General features: G+C 48.1%; 2 protein-coding genes across 4 annotated transcripts in view; one reads left to right on the top strand and one right to left on the bottom strand.

Moving 5' to 3' along the window:
• Positions 1-10,405, top strand: part of lrig1 (leucine-rich repeats and immunoglobulin-like domains 1) — a 44,473-nt gene extending 34,068 nt beyond the window's left edge. The window contains exons 10-18 of the mRNA XM_036124606.1: positions 902-973; positions 1,384-1,455; positions 2,499-2,662; positions 2,747-3,100; positions 5,383-5,664; positions 7,783-8,211; positions 8,298-8,432; positions 8,600-8,881; positions 9,578-10,405. Coding sequence (XP_035980499.1) covers positions 902-973; positions 1,384-1,455; positions 2,499-2,662; positions 2,747-3,100; positions 5,383-5,664; positions 7,783-8,211; positions 8,298-8,432; positions 8,600-8,881; positions 9,578-9,765 — 1,978 coding nt within the window. The 3' untranslated portion in view covers positions 9,766-10,405. The remainder of the gene's footprint in view (positions 1-901; positions 974-1,383; positions 1,456-2,498; positions 2,663-2,746; positions 3,101-5,382; positions 5,665-7,782; positions 8,212-8,297; positions 8,433-8,599; positions 8,882-9,577) is intronic.
• A 3,312-nt stretch (positions 10,406-13,717) lies between these two features.
• Positions 13,718-14,235, bottom strand: part of slc25a26 (solute carrier family 25 member 26) — an 80,103-nt gene continuing 79,585 nt past the window's right edge. For 2 of the 3 annotated variants that reach the window (XM_021316237.2, XM_012862237.3), the window contains exon 9: positions 13,718-14,122. In XM_021316237.2, coding sequence (XP_021171912.2) covers positions 13,805-14,122 — 318 coding nt within the window. In that variant the 3' untranslated portion in view covers positions 13,718-13,804. The remainder of the gene's footprint in view (positions 14,123-14,235) is intronic. The other variant, XM_012862241.3, reaches the window with a different exon arrangement.

The following is a 14,235-nucleotide window of genomic DNA, read 5'->3' as shown; positions in this document are numbered from 1 at the left end:
AATGTGTCGCCTGTAATTGTTCCGTCACCAATTACTGGTGATGTTACATGCTGTCCGGATACGTAGAGAAAGAAATTCCATTCTACGCTCGTTATGGGAATATTCAGGAAGACGGCGACAGCGGGAACGGCGGATCAGTCGTGCGATGTAAAAGTTCGCTACGTCAGAGCTCATTCCCCAAAGGTGCATGAACTCTGTTTCGCTAAATCCAGAAAAAACACCTCAAGCAAGCGTAAAAAAAAAACAACAGTTTTTTTTGGTGCAAAATTAGGGAAGTTATTTTGTCGTTTTCATCAACCTTTTCTAATGCGATACTTGAAAACGTGCATGAAAACGGCTACTGTGCATTTCAGCTTTTCACGGTTGGTTTGATAACGTTCCTTGTAAACAGAAGTAACTTAGCTCATCATCACTGTGACAGGCTGTGTGTGTGTGTGTGTGTGTGTGTGTGTGTGTGTGTGTGTGTGTGTGTGTGTGTGTGTGTGTGGGGGCTCCTCATTGTAAGGCACCAAGCCGTATCTCCTCTTCCCGGTGGAGTGAAATCTCCAGCAGGAGATGAGTTTACAGGGCGGAGTGTGGAGGATGGGATCAGACTCCCCAGGACAGCTCACTGTTGGAATCGACAGCCACTGAACGTCCACTCAGATGATTGTTTAATGCACCCCTCCCCCCATAAAGAAGCCCCCCCCCCCCATCCCCATTTAATCTCACCCACCCTTCCTGCTGACTAATCTCTATCCAGTTCAGATTTCCAGTCCCCCGATCCTTTTTCTTTCCCTCTCATCAGATTGAGCCTTGCTAATTATGATTCTCTTCCCCCTGTTTCGCTCCCTCTCCCTCTTCCTCTTCCTCTCCCCTTCTCCCTCCATCAATCGGCACCCCGCGTGTTCTGGGACGGCAGGACTCTGTTTGGAAACAAGATTAAGTCGGTGGCCAAGAAAGCTTTTGCCGGCCTGGAGACCCTGGAGCACCTGTGAGTATCCCACAGCAGAAAGGCCGGGGGGGGGGGGGGGGTTTGGGTGTAAAGTCCAGTGGAGGAGGGGGAGGTCGCCTAAAAGTAGCTGGCGGAGGGGAGGTTGCTAGCAATTTAATAGGGTCTTTGTAAAAGGAGAAGACGGAGCGCCCAGCTGCCTCGCTCTGGTTAGTCCAGCTCAGTCACTGCTCCTCTCTCCTCTTTGCCTCGGCACAAGTTAAAGAGCATGTGGTGAGCTCTGCAGTAGAAATGGAATCCCTATAAGCTTTTTTGCAGGCCTTTTGTTTTTAAACGAAGGCAAGGGAACCTGCTGAGACGGCTTGCATGTGAAAGAAAGCCTCCATATGTCCACCTAAGCCTGGTGTGCAACCGCTGCACAGCTGATGGGCTGATTTCTCCCCTGCCAACAGGAACCTGGGGGAGAACGCCATTCGGTCCATCCAGCCCGACACGTTCAGCAGGATGAGGAACCTCAAAAGCCTGTGAGTCGCGTCATTGTTTCACACAGATTGGCATCACATACATTGTCCCGTGGATGCATTCAGACTAATTTTTTTTTTTACACATTACAAAGACAAAATTCATATAGCACCGAGGTTACATGGGATCCACAAATGGAAAGTCATGCATAATTATGTGAAATGGAAAGAAATGAGGTCTGCTAGTCTTTTGGGCTGATGTTTTTTACCAGCTTTGTGCATTTAAAGACCGAACATTTGACCCATTCTCTAAAATGTCAGTCAGACTGGATGGGGAGCGTGTGTGAACATTAACTTTTAAGCCTTAAAGCCGACCAAGTTGACAGACTCTCAGTTGGTCTGGACTTTGACTGTGCCAGTCCAGCTGGAAGTGTGTTTTGGGGAAATGTTCTGCTGGACGTTGATTCTCAAACCTGGGTGTTTTTTTTTTTTTTTTAAATAAACTACCACTACCAGCTTTCCTGTCAAAGCAGCACGATGCTGCCTCCTCCGTGCTTCACTGTGTGCACGGTGTTTTCATGGTGATATGCAGCCTGTTTTCACCACCCAAAGCCTACAAGCTCCTCTACGTCTTATCTAACCAGAACTATTTGCTTGGTTCCTTATACAGATGATGGCAAACTGAAAGCAGGACTTCTTATGGCTTTCTGTCTGCAAATTTTCCCAAAAAAGGCCAGATTTTGAGAGTGGATTTTACCTGAAGTATCACGTTAAAGGGAGTAAATACAAATGGATGCGATATAATTAGATTTTATGTGCAATAAATGCAGAAAATTGTTATTTTCTTTCCACTTCACACTCATGCACTACTTGCTCTGTGGTATAAAATCCCAATAAAAACAGATTAAAGCTTCTGGATGTAACTGGAAAAAATGTTAGATCGCTCAAGGAATACTTTCTCAGAGGACAAAAATGCTTAGAGCAGCAGATACACAGCTAGGAAGGTCCAAGCCTGGCTTCAAGCTGCTTCACACATTGAAAAATGCACTTGCAGCTTCAAAATGCACGAGAAGTGATCCGGTGTATTCTGCTCCCCTGGCGTCTAGCCTCATTCAGAGCAACAGTTTCCTCTGTGACTGCCAGCTCCAGTGGTTGCCCGTCTGGCTGCAGATGCATGGCCTGCAGGCGGGTGTAAATGCCACATGTGCCCACCCAGTGAGCCTGCAGGGCACCAGCATCTTCGAGGCGCCACAAGCCAGCTTTGTGTGTGGTAAGTCGGCGCTGCACCCGTGTGTTTTTACGTTCCACCTGCGGCGTTATGTTTCCTAACCTGTCCGCGTGACCTCCCACCCAGACGACCTCCCTAAGCCTCAGATCACGGTCCAGCCGGAGAACACGGTGACGGTGCTCGGCAGCGATGTGCGTCTCACCTGCACGGCGGCGAGCAGCAGCTCCTCCCCCATCACTTTTTCCTGGCGCAAAGACCAGGAACTGCTTCGCCACAGCGAGATAGAGAACTTTGCACATGTGCGCCCGCCGCATCAAGGCGCGACGCCCGACACCTCGGCCATGGGAGCAGGTGTGATGGAGTACACCACCATCCTGCACCTACGGCGCGCCACCTTTGCTCACGAGGGCCGTTACCAGTGCATCATCACCAACCACTTTGGCTCCACCTACTCCAACAGGGCCCAAGTTGTCGTCAACGGTATGCAGATGTTTCTGAGCAACATTTTGATTAGATGATCACCCAGATTTAGAAAACGGGAAAGGATTTCTAGAATACCTACTGATTAGGGTTGGGAATTGATAAGATTTTCACGATTCCGATTCCCTTATCGATTCTGTGAAACGATTCGATTCCTTATCGATTCCAATTTGGGGAATTTTTTTTAACCTCTTAAACAAAAGTAGACATGGTATTAAGCATTTACATTTAAAGTAATACTAATTTAATATTTTAGAGACATAAAAAGACAACAAATAAGCATTAAGTAGGGTTTATGGGTTGGGTTCTGCAATGTTATGAGTATAAAACTCATCTTTAGAACCAATCTCTGCTCAAAATGGTGATCTGCACCGCCTAATCTACTTTCAGCAGTTATCAACAGTTATTGCAACCATAAACTGCAGAAAATACGGGCAGAGCGGCTCTTTCTGAGATTACTCTGCTCCTGTCAGGATGAGCTGCAGTGGGTTATAAGGTGGAGGGATATTTCAGCGTCACTTAGTTTAGAGCCCAAACAAGCCTCTTCACTTTCAGAAATAAGCCCTAAAAAACCTGCAACCCCACAACTCATGAAATTTACAAGCGACTTTACAAAAAATAAGACCAAAGTTGCATAAAATATAAGTGGGCTTCACAACAATGAGCATGCTTTCTAAGTGTGTCGTATCACTCCGCCCCTCTGGTCGGTAAACAAATGTTTCGGCAAACTTTACATTATCAAAAAAAAAAAAAAAACTACCAAAAAGTTTCGCTCTCCATGTGGCTTCTCCTCCAAAGTAGCACTATTCTCCTAGACACTAGAGGGCAGCGTTGTGCTCATAAGCCAAGGGTACTACACCCCACTACACAAAAAAGTAGAAAACATGGTTGTTTCCTGCATTTTAAAGGCCCTTGCTTTTTTCCAAGAGTGACACGATTTCTGTACAGGAATTGTTAATTTGTTAATCACTGTGATCTTTAAGGGCCGAATCATGAAAACGTCTATATTTACAAACCTCAGCCAGAAGGAGCACTTGCTCATTCGCCATGTTTTTCCACATGAAACTGTTTTCGCAGCGGAAACTTTTGACCGTGCAGAGGGGCCAAAATGATTTAACACTGCTAGGACATTCCTCCTGGCTCTGATTGGTTGTTTCTGACCGGGAGCGGTGTATTTCTGCAAATGGCAAATGGACCACTGGAAAGAGCCAGAGGAGATTTATTTTAAAAAATTAATTAATTTAAAATAATCACAGATTTTCTGTCTTATATTTTACTGTCAGAACATAGTGACAGTTTTAACAAATAGTTAACTTTCTACAACTTTCTAAGTTAACCTACTGCAACTTTAAGTTGCACTTGTAGTTCCCAACTTAATTTAAATATTTTTTAGAAGTTGTTTAGGGGTACTAACTAGAAATGCACTGGAATGTTTGAAGTTGACGGGAATTGGACGGTTGTTAGCTTAGCTCGGCGCTACCTGGTCGCTCTGATGATGCTCTTTGGTGTGAAACCTTCTGGGGGTGGAAGACTAAAGCTAGCTGCTATTAGTGTACATGTTTAAAAATTAAGTCAGAAGAGGCACCAAGGGTGTAAGACATAGAAAAGGAAGATGTACATGTCCAGACATGTCTGTGGTTCCTCTAGGCTGGCAAAGAGCGAGAGAGAGGAAGACTTTGAGCAGATAACAGGAAGGCTGAACACGGTACATCAAAGTTGCTTTATTTTAGCCTGTTTGTTAACAAACATGCAGGATTTAGAAGATTCAGATTAAACGATCACCAATCTCCAGGGAATACAAGGTCTCTATGCTAACTGAGCTAATCGTGCTGTTTTTAGTAAAACACATTAAAATGTTGTCACTATTATTATTTTGTCTCTGTAAAATATCCGTCTCGTGCAGTGACTGCTCTCCCATGTCATCGCTGCTCCTTATAATAATAATTATTGACATTTTACAGCAGGAAGGCTAGACAAACATATTTTGATGTCTTCCACAAAGCGGTGATGGCCGTGTTTCTAGCACAAATATCTTGGAGGAAAAAAAAAAAAAACACGTTTCCTGTAGGATTTGAACTGTGAGCCTTTAGCTGGAAGATTTTGGGTATGAATGCCAAGAACATCTGGAAAAACAAGGGAATAGCTCAATAATCCTTAACATCTGCTGTTAAATTCTTGAGCAAAGGCTCTGCTCTGAGTGTATCTCTGAAGAAAAAAAAAAAAAAACCCTATGAAAGAATGCTACTGTGGTCCCTTCATACCACCGTGTTCTTCCTCCACAGTGCTGCCGTCCTTCGTGAAGACTCCCAGGGACAGTACCATCCGCACGGGCCACACCGCCAGGTTGGAGTGCGCCGCGGAGGGCCACCCCACGCCCCAGATCGCCTGGCAGAAAGACGGCGGCACGGACTTCCCAGCCGCCCGGGAGCGCCGCATGCACGTCATGCCCGACGACGACGTCTTCTTCATCACCAACGTGAAGCCCGAGGACATGGGCGTGTACAGCTGCACCGCCAAAAACACGGCGGGCACCGTCTCGGCCAACGCCACCCTCACCGTGCTGGGTAAGAGCCAGAGGCCCCGTCGAGCTCATTCCCACAGCTCCGTGTGGAAAATAGCCGGCCGCCTCAGCTGGGAATTGGTCAGCCCCGGGCCGTGGAATGAGGAGCTTTTATATTTTTCTTTTCTCGGCAGCTGCGGCCGTGCTGCGGGTCAGGGGCCAGAGGTCGCGGATAGGGGTCGCGGTGGGGGTTGGGGGGCTCACAGAGGGGTGTTTGTTAGGCATTCCCACCCCCTTCTCCTCTCCCCGGTGGGAGGGACAGTGACGGCTTCCTCTGCCCCGCTGCTCCCAGTTTATTGGCCGTTTTGCTCCGTAAACTGCAGCCAAACGGAGCTCCTCTCCTGAAAGCCGCTCAACACGTGGACCATCTGCGTCCTTTGGGTCTACAGAGCGAGGAAGAGCAGGTCCAGTCTTCCAAAAAAAAAAAAAAACAGCTCCTATGTTTAAGGGGTGGATTCGGCTTGGGAACACGTCTGCGTGACGTTAATGCACCCCGCCGTGCCAAACACCGACGCAGGGAACAGAGCCCGCGCGCTCAAGCTGGGATGTTTGGGTCTGAGACAGCGGGAGGTGGGGGGGGGGAGGCTGCAGTCAAGGGGCCCCTGTCTGGAAAAGTGAAGTACGGGGAGGGGAAATAAAAAAGAAAAGAGCTGTGTTGAAGGAGGGAAGGAGGGTGGGGGGGACGGAGAAAGTCTAGATAGAAGACAAATGGAGAAGCTGAAGTGGGTTAAGTGAGATCTCTTAATCTGTGTACGTCCCACTGTGAGTGGAAGTGTTGAGTCTGAGCGGCAGACCCTCACACACCGCCACTCTGAGGTCGGTGCAGCCCTCCGTCCACAAGGTACAGTTGCTCAGAGGAACGCCGGCAGCATTGTTCCAAAGAGGAGAAACCTCATTGTGTTGAGATGCAACGCTGCTTTAATTCTTTTTCATCATCTATTACTATCCTCTGATTGGCTGGGGATCTCTTAGCCCGGTGTAGGTACCAGATCGTGATTGGTCCGGACAACTTACTAGAGTAATTATAGCGTGGTGTAGGTTTTATTCGAGAGCGGGATTGTGGTTTGTAAACGGACAATTTTACAAAGAAATTCTCCATGGTCCCTGCGCCTCCTGATGACGTCACATTATGACAACGCCACTCATATAAACTACATTGATCCCGCGGTCTGCATTTGTAACGAATCAATTTTATTTAGTCAATTTAGCAATTTAGCGGTTTCTTTTTTCTCAAAAGCTTCAGGTTTAAAGATGAACATAGAAAAATATGAAATCTTAGCAATTCCAAATAATCAACCCACTTTAATTGATAAAAATGAGGTAAAATATTTAGGTATAATGGATAAAGGACCACACTGAAAATGACAGAACAAATATTCAAGCCATTTTACAAAAAAAAAAAATCAACAAATATTTGACAGTTGGCTCAATTCAATTTTTGGAAGAATATTGTCACAATTTCATCTGGAACGATAAAAAACATGTGATCAGAAAGATTGACATAGTAATATCAATAGAAAATGGGGGAATAAACGTTATTGATTTTAAAGTGATGAATGCCGTGATAAAAAGAATGAAAAGAGTTTATGGTTTAGTTTCCCTTCACAACTTTTTTGTTTTTAAATTGGAGGAAGGAAATTTCTCTTAAGATGTAACTTTGATCCTGCAAAATTACAGATTAAATTGTCAGACTACCACAGAAGCATTCCAAAATGATGTTAAAAGTTTTCATGCCTCGATTAAGTTACTGGAAAATAACCGTAAATTAACAAAATAAAATTGATTTGTAACAAATGGAGACAGCGGGCGTAACGTAGTTTGTTTGAGTGGAGTTGCCATATAATTGACGTCATCGGGAAGCGCAGGCCCCCCGAGCCGATCTGGTACCTACTCAGATTTTACTGCATTAGCAGAAACGGCTCCACCTGCTCAGGGCCGTTCAGTCTCACGTATCGTTTTGAACGTTTCGGATTCGTTGAGAAACTGCGTCGAACACCCAAGAATGGTTGAAATCAGTGCAGATGCTGAGTGGATGTAAACGTGCCACCGGCTCTGTAATGACATCTGAATCCCGCAGCCCCCCAGCGTTTTCTCTGAACTGCGTCTCTTGGCGTCTCCACAGAATTACCCCACCTGGGCCAGGAGATGGAGAACCGCAGCGTGGTGGTGGGAGACACGGTGGCCCTGCAGTGCAAAGCCCTCGGCAGCCCGCCCCCGCGCATCACCTGGCTGCACGACGACCGGCCGCTGGCCCCCTCCGACAGGCACTACTTCACCCCGGGCAACCGGCTGCTGGTCATCGGCCAGGCCGAGCCGGAGGACGCCGGCCGCTACACCTGCCTGATGTCCAACACGCTGGGCACGCAGCGCGCCCACAGCCTGCTGGTGGTGACCCAGGGCAGGTGTGTGCCGCCGGAGGGCCTCAGCACGGTCACCATCGCCATCATCGTCATCGCCGTGGTGATGAGCATCGTGCTGACGTCGCTGGTGTGGGTCTGCATCATCTACCAGACGAGGAAGAAGAGCGAGGAGTGCAGCGTGACCAACACGGGTGAGTTCAGAGCGCCCCGGAAACCGAGCCGGTCTCCCCCGCCGGTTCTGGCTTTGACGTCTTCCTCTTCTCTCTGCCGTTCCCAGACGAGACCATCGTCCCTCCGGACGTCCCCAGCTACCTGTCGTCCCAGGGGACTCTGTCCGAGCGGCAGGACGTGTGCATCCGGGTGGAGGCAGGAAGCGGCCCCCAGCCCAACGGCCATGTCGTGGACCCCTCAGGTACCCATGGGCCCCCCCTCCGTCTCGCTTCTCCAAATGTTTGTTCCGCCAGCAGCCTCTGGAGTCTGTGGAAACCTGCCGAGAGTCATAAATAATCCCAGCAGCCCTCAACAAGAGCGCCGACGGTAAACCGCCTCCAAATGATTAATGTTGCTCCTCCGCTGCAGGTTTCGACGGAGCTGTGGTTTGCACGGACTGCATGGAGAGCGGCACCAGCTACTCCACCGACAGCGGCTACCTGAGCCACGGCTTCGGCTTCGCTCGGGGCGCCGAGTACCACCAGCAGCAGCAGCTCGCCCCCCCGCCGTATTCCCGCTGTAACCCGGGGGAGCCGAGGGACACGAGGCCGCTCTGCAACGGCACCCCCCACGGGACGCGAAGGGACGCGCAGGGATCCGCTCTCCCCAAAAACCACAACACGATAGAGTGGAGCCAGGACGACAGAGGAGGTGGGTGCGCCCAGCTGGAACGGGCTTTTTTATTGCCAACGGTAGCCGATAAATCCAACTGAATTCCTGAAGCTTAGCAGGAATATCGCTTACATCAGGTGATCTGACAAAGAAATGAGGAGAAACTCAGAAGTCGAGGCAGATCAGGTTGTGAATTATTGCGGTGTGTGACCAGAGCCCTGCGGGGCGCCTCAGGAAAAACCCTCTGAGTGCTGCTAGACTCATGCACAGGCCTGCTGGGATTCCGCTCAGGATTCAGGCCGTCCAACACCCGTTCTCACCTCCGCATGTCAACGCAGCTCCGCGCGCGCACACTCCACCCCCTCCGATTGTTTCGCTAACGCACGAAGCCTCGCCGCAGCTCGATTTAGTGGCGTGCATCCAAACCGCCATGTGTTCACCGTCCAAAGCAGGAAGCACGGCGGTGCGTTCTCTGCCGCAGGGACGGAGACGAGGGGGACGGGGCGGGGGTTTAAAGCAGGAAACCGGGCAGAGCATTGCCTTCTATCAGAAGCATAATGTATTAGAACGGCCTAGTCAAAGTCCAGCCGTCCTGTATCCGATGTTTGATGTTTACAGATGCTCTCATCTGATGACTGAGCTATTTTGGGCTGTAATTTTAGGGTCTCTACAAAAGAATGACCCCCACCCCACAGTGCCTAACCTGAACTTTTCTCTCGTGTCTCCGTCCTCCAGGCAGCAGAGCGGGACACACGGCGGAGGGCCGCCCCACGCCCGACGGCTCCTTCCACCAGCCGGTGAAGCTGGCCGGCCGGCCGGACACGGACTGCGAGGCCGAGCTCAGGCAGACCCTGCTGCCTAACGGACACGCCCTCAGAGCCTCTCAGAACGAGAGCGCCCCTCTGAGGAGATCCAGCGACTAGCAGACACTGAATGCAGCCCAAAATGTGGACTTCTTTTTCTTCTTTTTTTTTTGTTTGCACTGGGAAATAAACTGCTACCTCACAGCGAGGGGAACGCTCCCGAGCCTCCCGGGTCCGGACTGACGCGGGGACGCCGGGATGGAGAGGGGAGAGTCCGGCGTTTGAAGGCGGAGCTTGTGTGGGCGGCGTCCCACCTGAGCGTTATCAGCTGTACATAGTTTAAAAACCTTCATTTGGGAGGTGACCGGTTTAAAGAATGAACTTTAGCGCCAAAAAAAAAAAAAAATGTGACTTGCATTTGAAGCATGCAAATATAGGGAATCTTGTACAGTGTAAACTACCTGCAGTAGGGGAGAAACAGAGAAATATAAAAGTGGGACTTTTGACTGTACATAAGAGTTTTCTTATATATTATATAACTTTTACAAAAGAGTGTTGGAATATATGTGCATGGCAAAGAAAGAAGTGATATTTTTATTGTTCTTTAGGGAGAGAAACAGCCTTTTTTCAGCTTTTACCAACATCCAGCTGCAGTGCCTTATTGCATGATCAAAGACTCAACCTGTGACTTATTTTTATTTTATTTTTTGTGAAAGAAACAGGTACACGTTTTATAGCAAAACACTTGGTTGCACTTGAAGATTTTGTTTTTTTTTTTTGGAGGGGAGGGGGGCAAATGCCGCCATCTGTGGCCTTACAGAAACCTTGTTGCGGTATGAAGGAGGGAGGAGCTTTGATGTGAACTATTTTTGGTACGTTTGTGGGCGGTCAGCTCGAGCACTTTTCTTTTTTTTTTTTAATACTCTCTTGGTAAACAGATTGTGCACATCGTCTGCCAACGGGGATGCGGGGAAGCTGCTCCGGGTGGGGAGACATTCCACATTTTTGACCCAGTCAGCAGAATGCGCTGCGCCTTTAAGACTCCTCCGCCTGTCCGATGTTATGCCACAGATCGCTGCGATGCTGCTCCGACCTACCTGTGATCAGCGTGCCTCTTTAGGATTGCTCGGGTTGTTTGACTTAAAAGCGACGCTGTGACAAATGCAATGAAACCTTGCCATCATCCGGTTCCTGCAGAAGCCACTAATGATCCCGTACAAACAGATACACTGATCAGATTTGCAGCCGATTTTCTTATCCCCGCTTATATAAAATCTTTTACTTTCTGTGCTTCATCCTACTTCATTGTTAAATGCTTAACAGGCTGAAATCAGTAACAACTTCCACAGCGAAGAGTGTCGTCAGCGCAAACTGGTGCCACTTAGCTGTGGGCCGTCCACTAATTGGGGGAAAAAAAAACCATTAGAGGTTCTGGCCAAGCTGAAAATCGGTCCGTTCCCGTCACCAGCTGATTTATCGGTGCATCTCTTTGGCTCATTCACAGCTGAAAACCGCAAACGTGTGCCTTGGTCATTTCTTTGACTTCATGTGATGAGGTTTAAAATGATGTTACTGCTGTAATTCCTCTGTTGTGCCCTCCCAGGCAGAAAGGCCAGTATTCCAGTCATGTTCTGAGGCAACGCTGTGAACAGATGGAGAGCTTGTGAAAATGTGCTCTAACCAAACCAGGATCGATGCAGGCAGCCACCCCCCCCCCCCCCCCCCCCCACACACACTCACCCACCACCCACCGGGTCACATTCAGCCCAAGCAGCAACAGTGTTTCAGTGCCAAGGGTAAGGTGGAGAACATCCACCTTACCTGCGAGACCACTCTAGAGATCCTGCTAGGAACCCCCTCCCCCCGCCCCCGCGTGTAGCTCCATGAAAAAGGGACAAGAGGGAGCCGAGGTGCAGCTCATGTTTGGAGACTAATTTATTGAAGCAAAGCGTCTGTACCAATGTCAAAGCTAAAACGGTGAAGTGTCTAACATGGCATTGAAGTGTCTAATAAAAATCACATTTTGCTACGATCGTCGGTGTTGTGCCTGTTTTCTCACCTGTACGAACACACGCAGCGGCCGGCGGACCCTTTCCTGTCAGGGGCGGTTAGGGAGAAGTGGTCAACTCAAATGGAGCGCTCCCTCTGACAATAAATCCACAAACCTTGATCTTCAAAGCAGCCTCTGCTGCTGGAGCCACATTCAGACAAAGCAGGACCCCCCCCCCCCCCCTTTCTGTCTGCAGCCCGTTGAAAGTATTTCAACGAGCTTTTGACTCGAGGCTTAGGGGTCATATTGTGCATTCCAGATGGACGTTTGTCATCAGGTGATTGACATGCCACTGGCCGTGGCCTCCACCAATCACACGCCGGCTATTGTTGTTCAGCAGCAAAGTGACAGAGTCCCACCTGCGAGGCCATTCGTCTTCGCCCTCCCTTTTAGTTTTCTCACCTGATCCCTGAAGGACGGAGCTAAATCACACCAAAGCCATCTCACTGCACTTCCACCTTAGTTCAGCTGTCTGATATACAGGAGTCAGACACTGGGCTTAGGGAAATGGACGGTGCGCAGAGGAAACGCTTAAATCCATCTTGCACAGAAGCCACGGAGAGGATCTCTCTTTATACGAAACCTGGGGAATCTCATTTTAAGTTTCATTTCAGACCTTCATGTCCTTCCTTTATCGTGTCACCACCACCGCTTTGCAGAGTGACTTCGAAAACACACTGATCTAATAGAAGATCGAACACGTTTACATTAAACATGTCCAAATAATTACATTTTAGACCCATTAGTTCGAAGAATCTTATTCCAGAGGTCCTGGTCTTTTGTCTACGTCCTCTCTGACAAATTATAGTTTGCTCTTCATGTTTTTTCACAGAGACTTCTAGTTAAACTGGTGCTGTCTCTTTCTACACAGGTAAACTGTCCTATTAGCAGCAGCAGGAGCCAACTCTGTCTCTTCATCACATTTAATGGCTTTTAGAGACTTCTTTCAGCATCTTGCGGCCTGCTGTCAGGGCAAACTTCAACAGCCAGACTTAGAGGTGCTGCCTGTGGCTTTGGATGTTCTCCGCTTATGGTCAAGGGCTTTACAAGAAAAACAGCTCAATGTAAATACAGCAAATATAATAAGAACAAGAATCAAACAAACAGAAAAATATAAAAACAAAACATTTGGGTCATCTTGTATTAAAAGCCAGATCACAGAAACGCGTCTAAAAGGGATTTAAAATGCTGCAGAGTTTGTGCAGATTTGATGTTGCAGAGTCTAGGACCCGCCACAGCAAAGGCTCTGTCGCCCGAAATAAACGTCGACCTGGGAATAGACGGCATTGATTGTGCCGCAGACCACATAGTTCTTTCTGGAGACATCAGCCGGAAGATGTGGGTGTATTTTTTTCCAGGTGTCCTCATTTATTCATCACCAGAGTTCAGTTTTTGGTTTCATTTTACAGCAACAATTTATTTTCCAGCTTCTGTTTACTTGAATTGGTTTATATTGTATATTCCTGAAATTCCAGTTAAAGGTCCATATGCCCAAATATATTGAAAAAACAGACTCTCAGAGGATGTCCTGATTTTTTTTTTTTTTTTTACAACTTTATGTAACGTATGCAACCTTTTAATCGATTTAAGTCCAATAATTAGCAACACATTCAAACGTCCACCTCACAGCTAACACAGTTCCTGCAATGTCTCCCCCTTACCTTTAAAAAAAAAAAAAAAAAAAGACACAAAGTCATGACAGATAGACCTCCAGCTGTAATGAAGACGCTTGTGTGGAGCAGCTGAGCCTCCAGATAAACCCACGGCCTTGTTAATTCAACAAAGTGCTCATTGTTGGAGGCATCTTGGGGGAAGAAATCAGCCTCTTTGAGGTGGATGAGGTCAGCCTTGCTCTGGTTGGAATGTAACGATGGTGACATATCACTGCGTCTCCCTGGTGGGTCTTATGCACAGGTGGCTGGGCTTAGCACAGAGAAGAAAGTATGGATAAAACATTAAAAAGGATATTAAACAGCGTAGGATTGGAGTCCAGTGGGGGGGAAGGAAATCACCACAAGTCACTTAAAGTATAAAAGAATCTTTAATTCTAAAATCCATTTTCACTCACATAAACATTACGGGAACAGAGCTCTGCTTCATTTCATCATATCATAAATACGGCTGGAGTCTTTTGCAATGTAATTCACCGTGCGCCGACAAGTAGGAATGCAGCACCCTGGGTAATGTAGTCAGCCTGAACTCAGGGAACCGAGCTCGTGGTGCTCCTCGGGCTCCAGCTGCACGGGCGGACGCCAAGGGACTGAGGATGATACCTCCGCAGAGGTTCTCCCTGCCTCTCCTCGCCAGATCCGTCTGCCATGAAGCTCTGCTCATAGCAACGTGCGGCGGATCTTCTCGTATGCTCCCAGGAAGATGAAGCCTCCCACGCTGATGAATGCCATCCTTGGGACGCTGCCTGCAAACAGCCTGCAGGGACACAGGGAAATCAGTTATCACCTTCTGGCGATGTTAGTATTACCATGTAAATTTAAGAGGTGAACGCAGCTCAAATTATCGCTCTAGATTCCCATAAAACCTCT

This window comes from Fundulus heteroclitus, chromosome 20, assembly GCF_011125445.2.
Source record: "Fundulus heteroclitus isolate FHET01 chromosome 20, MU-UCD_Fhet_4.1, whole genome shotgun sequence".
In the NCBI taxonomy this organism is placed as follows: Eukaryota; Metazoa; Chordata; class Actinopteri; order Cyprinodontiformes; family Fundulidae; genus Fundulus; species Fundulus heteroclitus.
The sequence above is the reverse complement of the archived record's forward strand: the minus strand, read 5'-3'. Positions and strand labels throughout refer to the sequence as shown.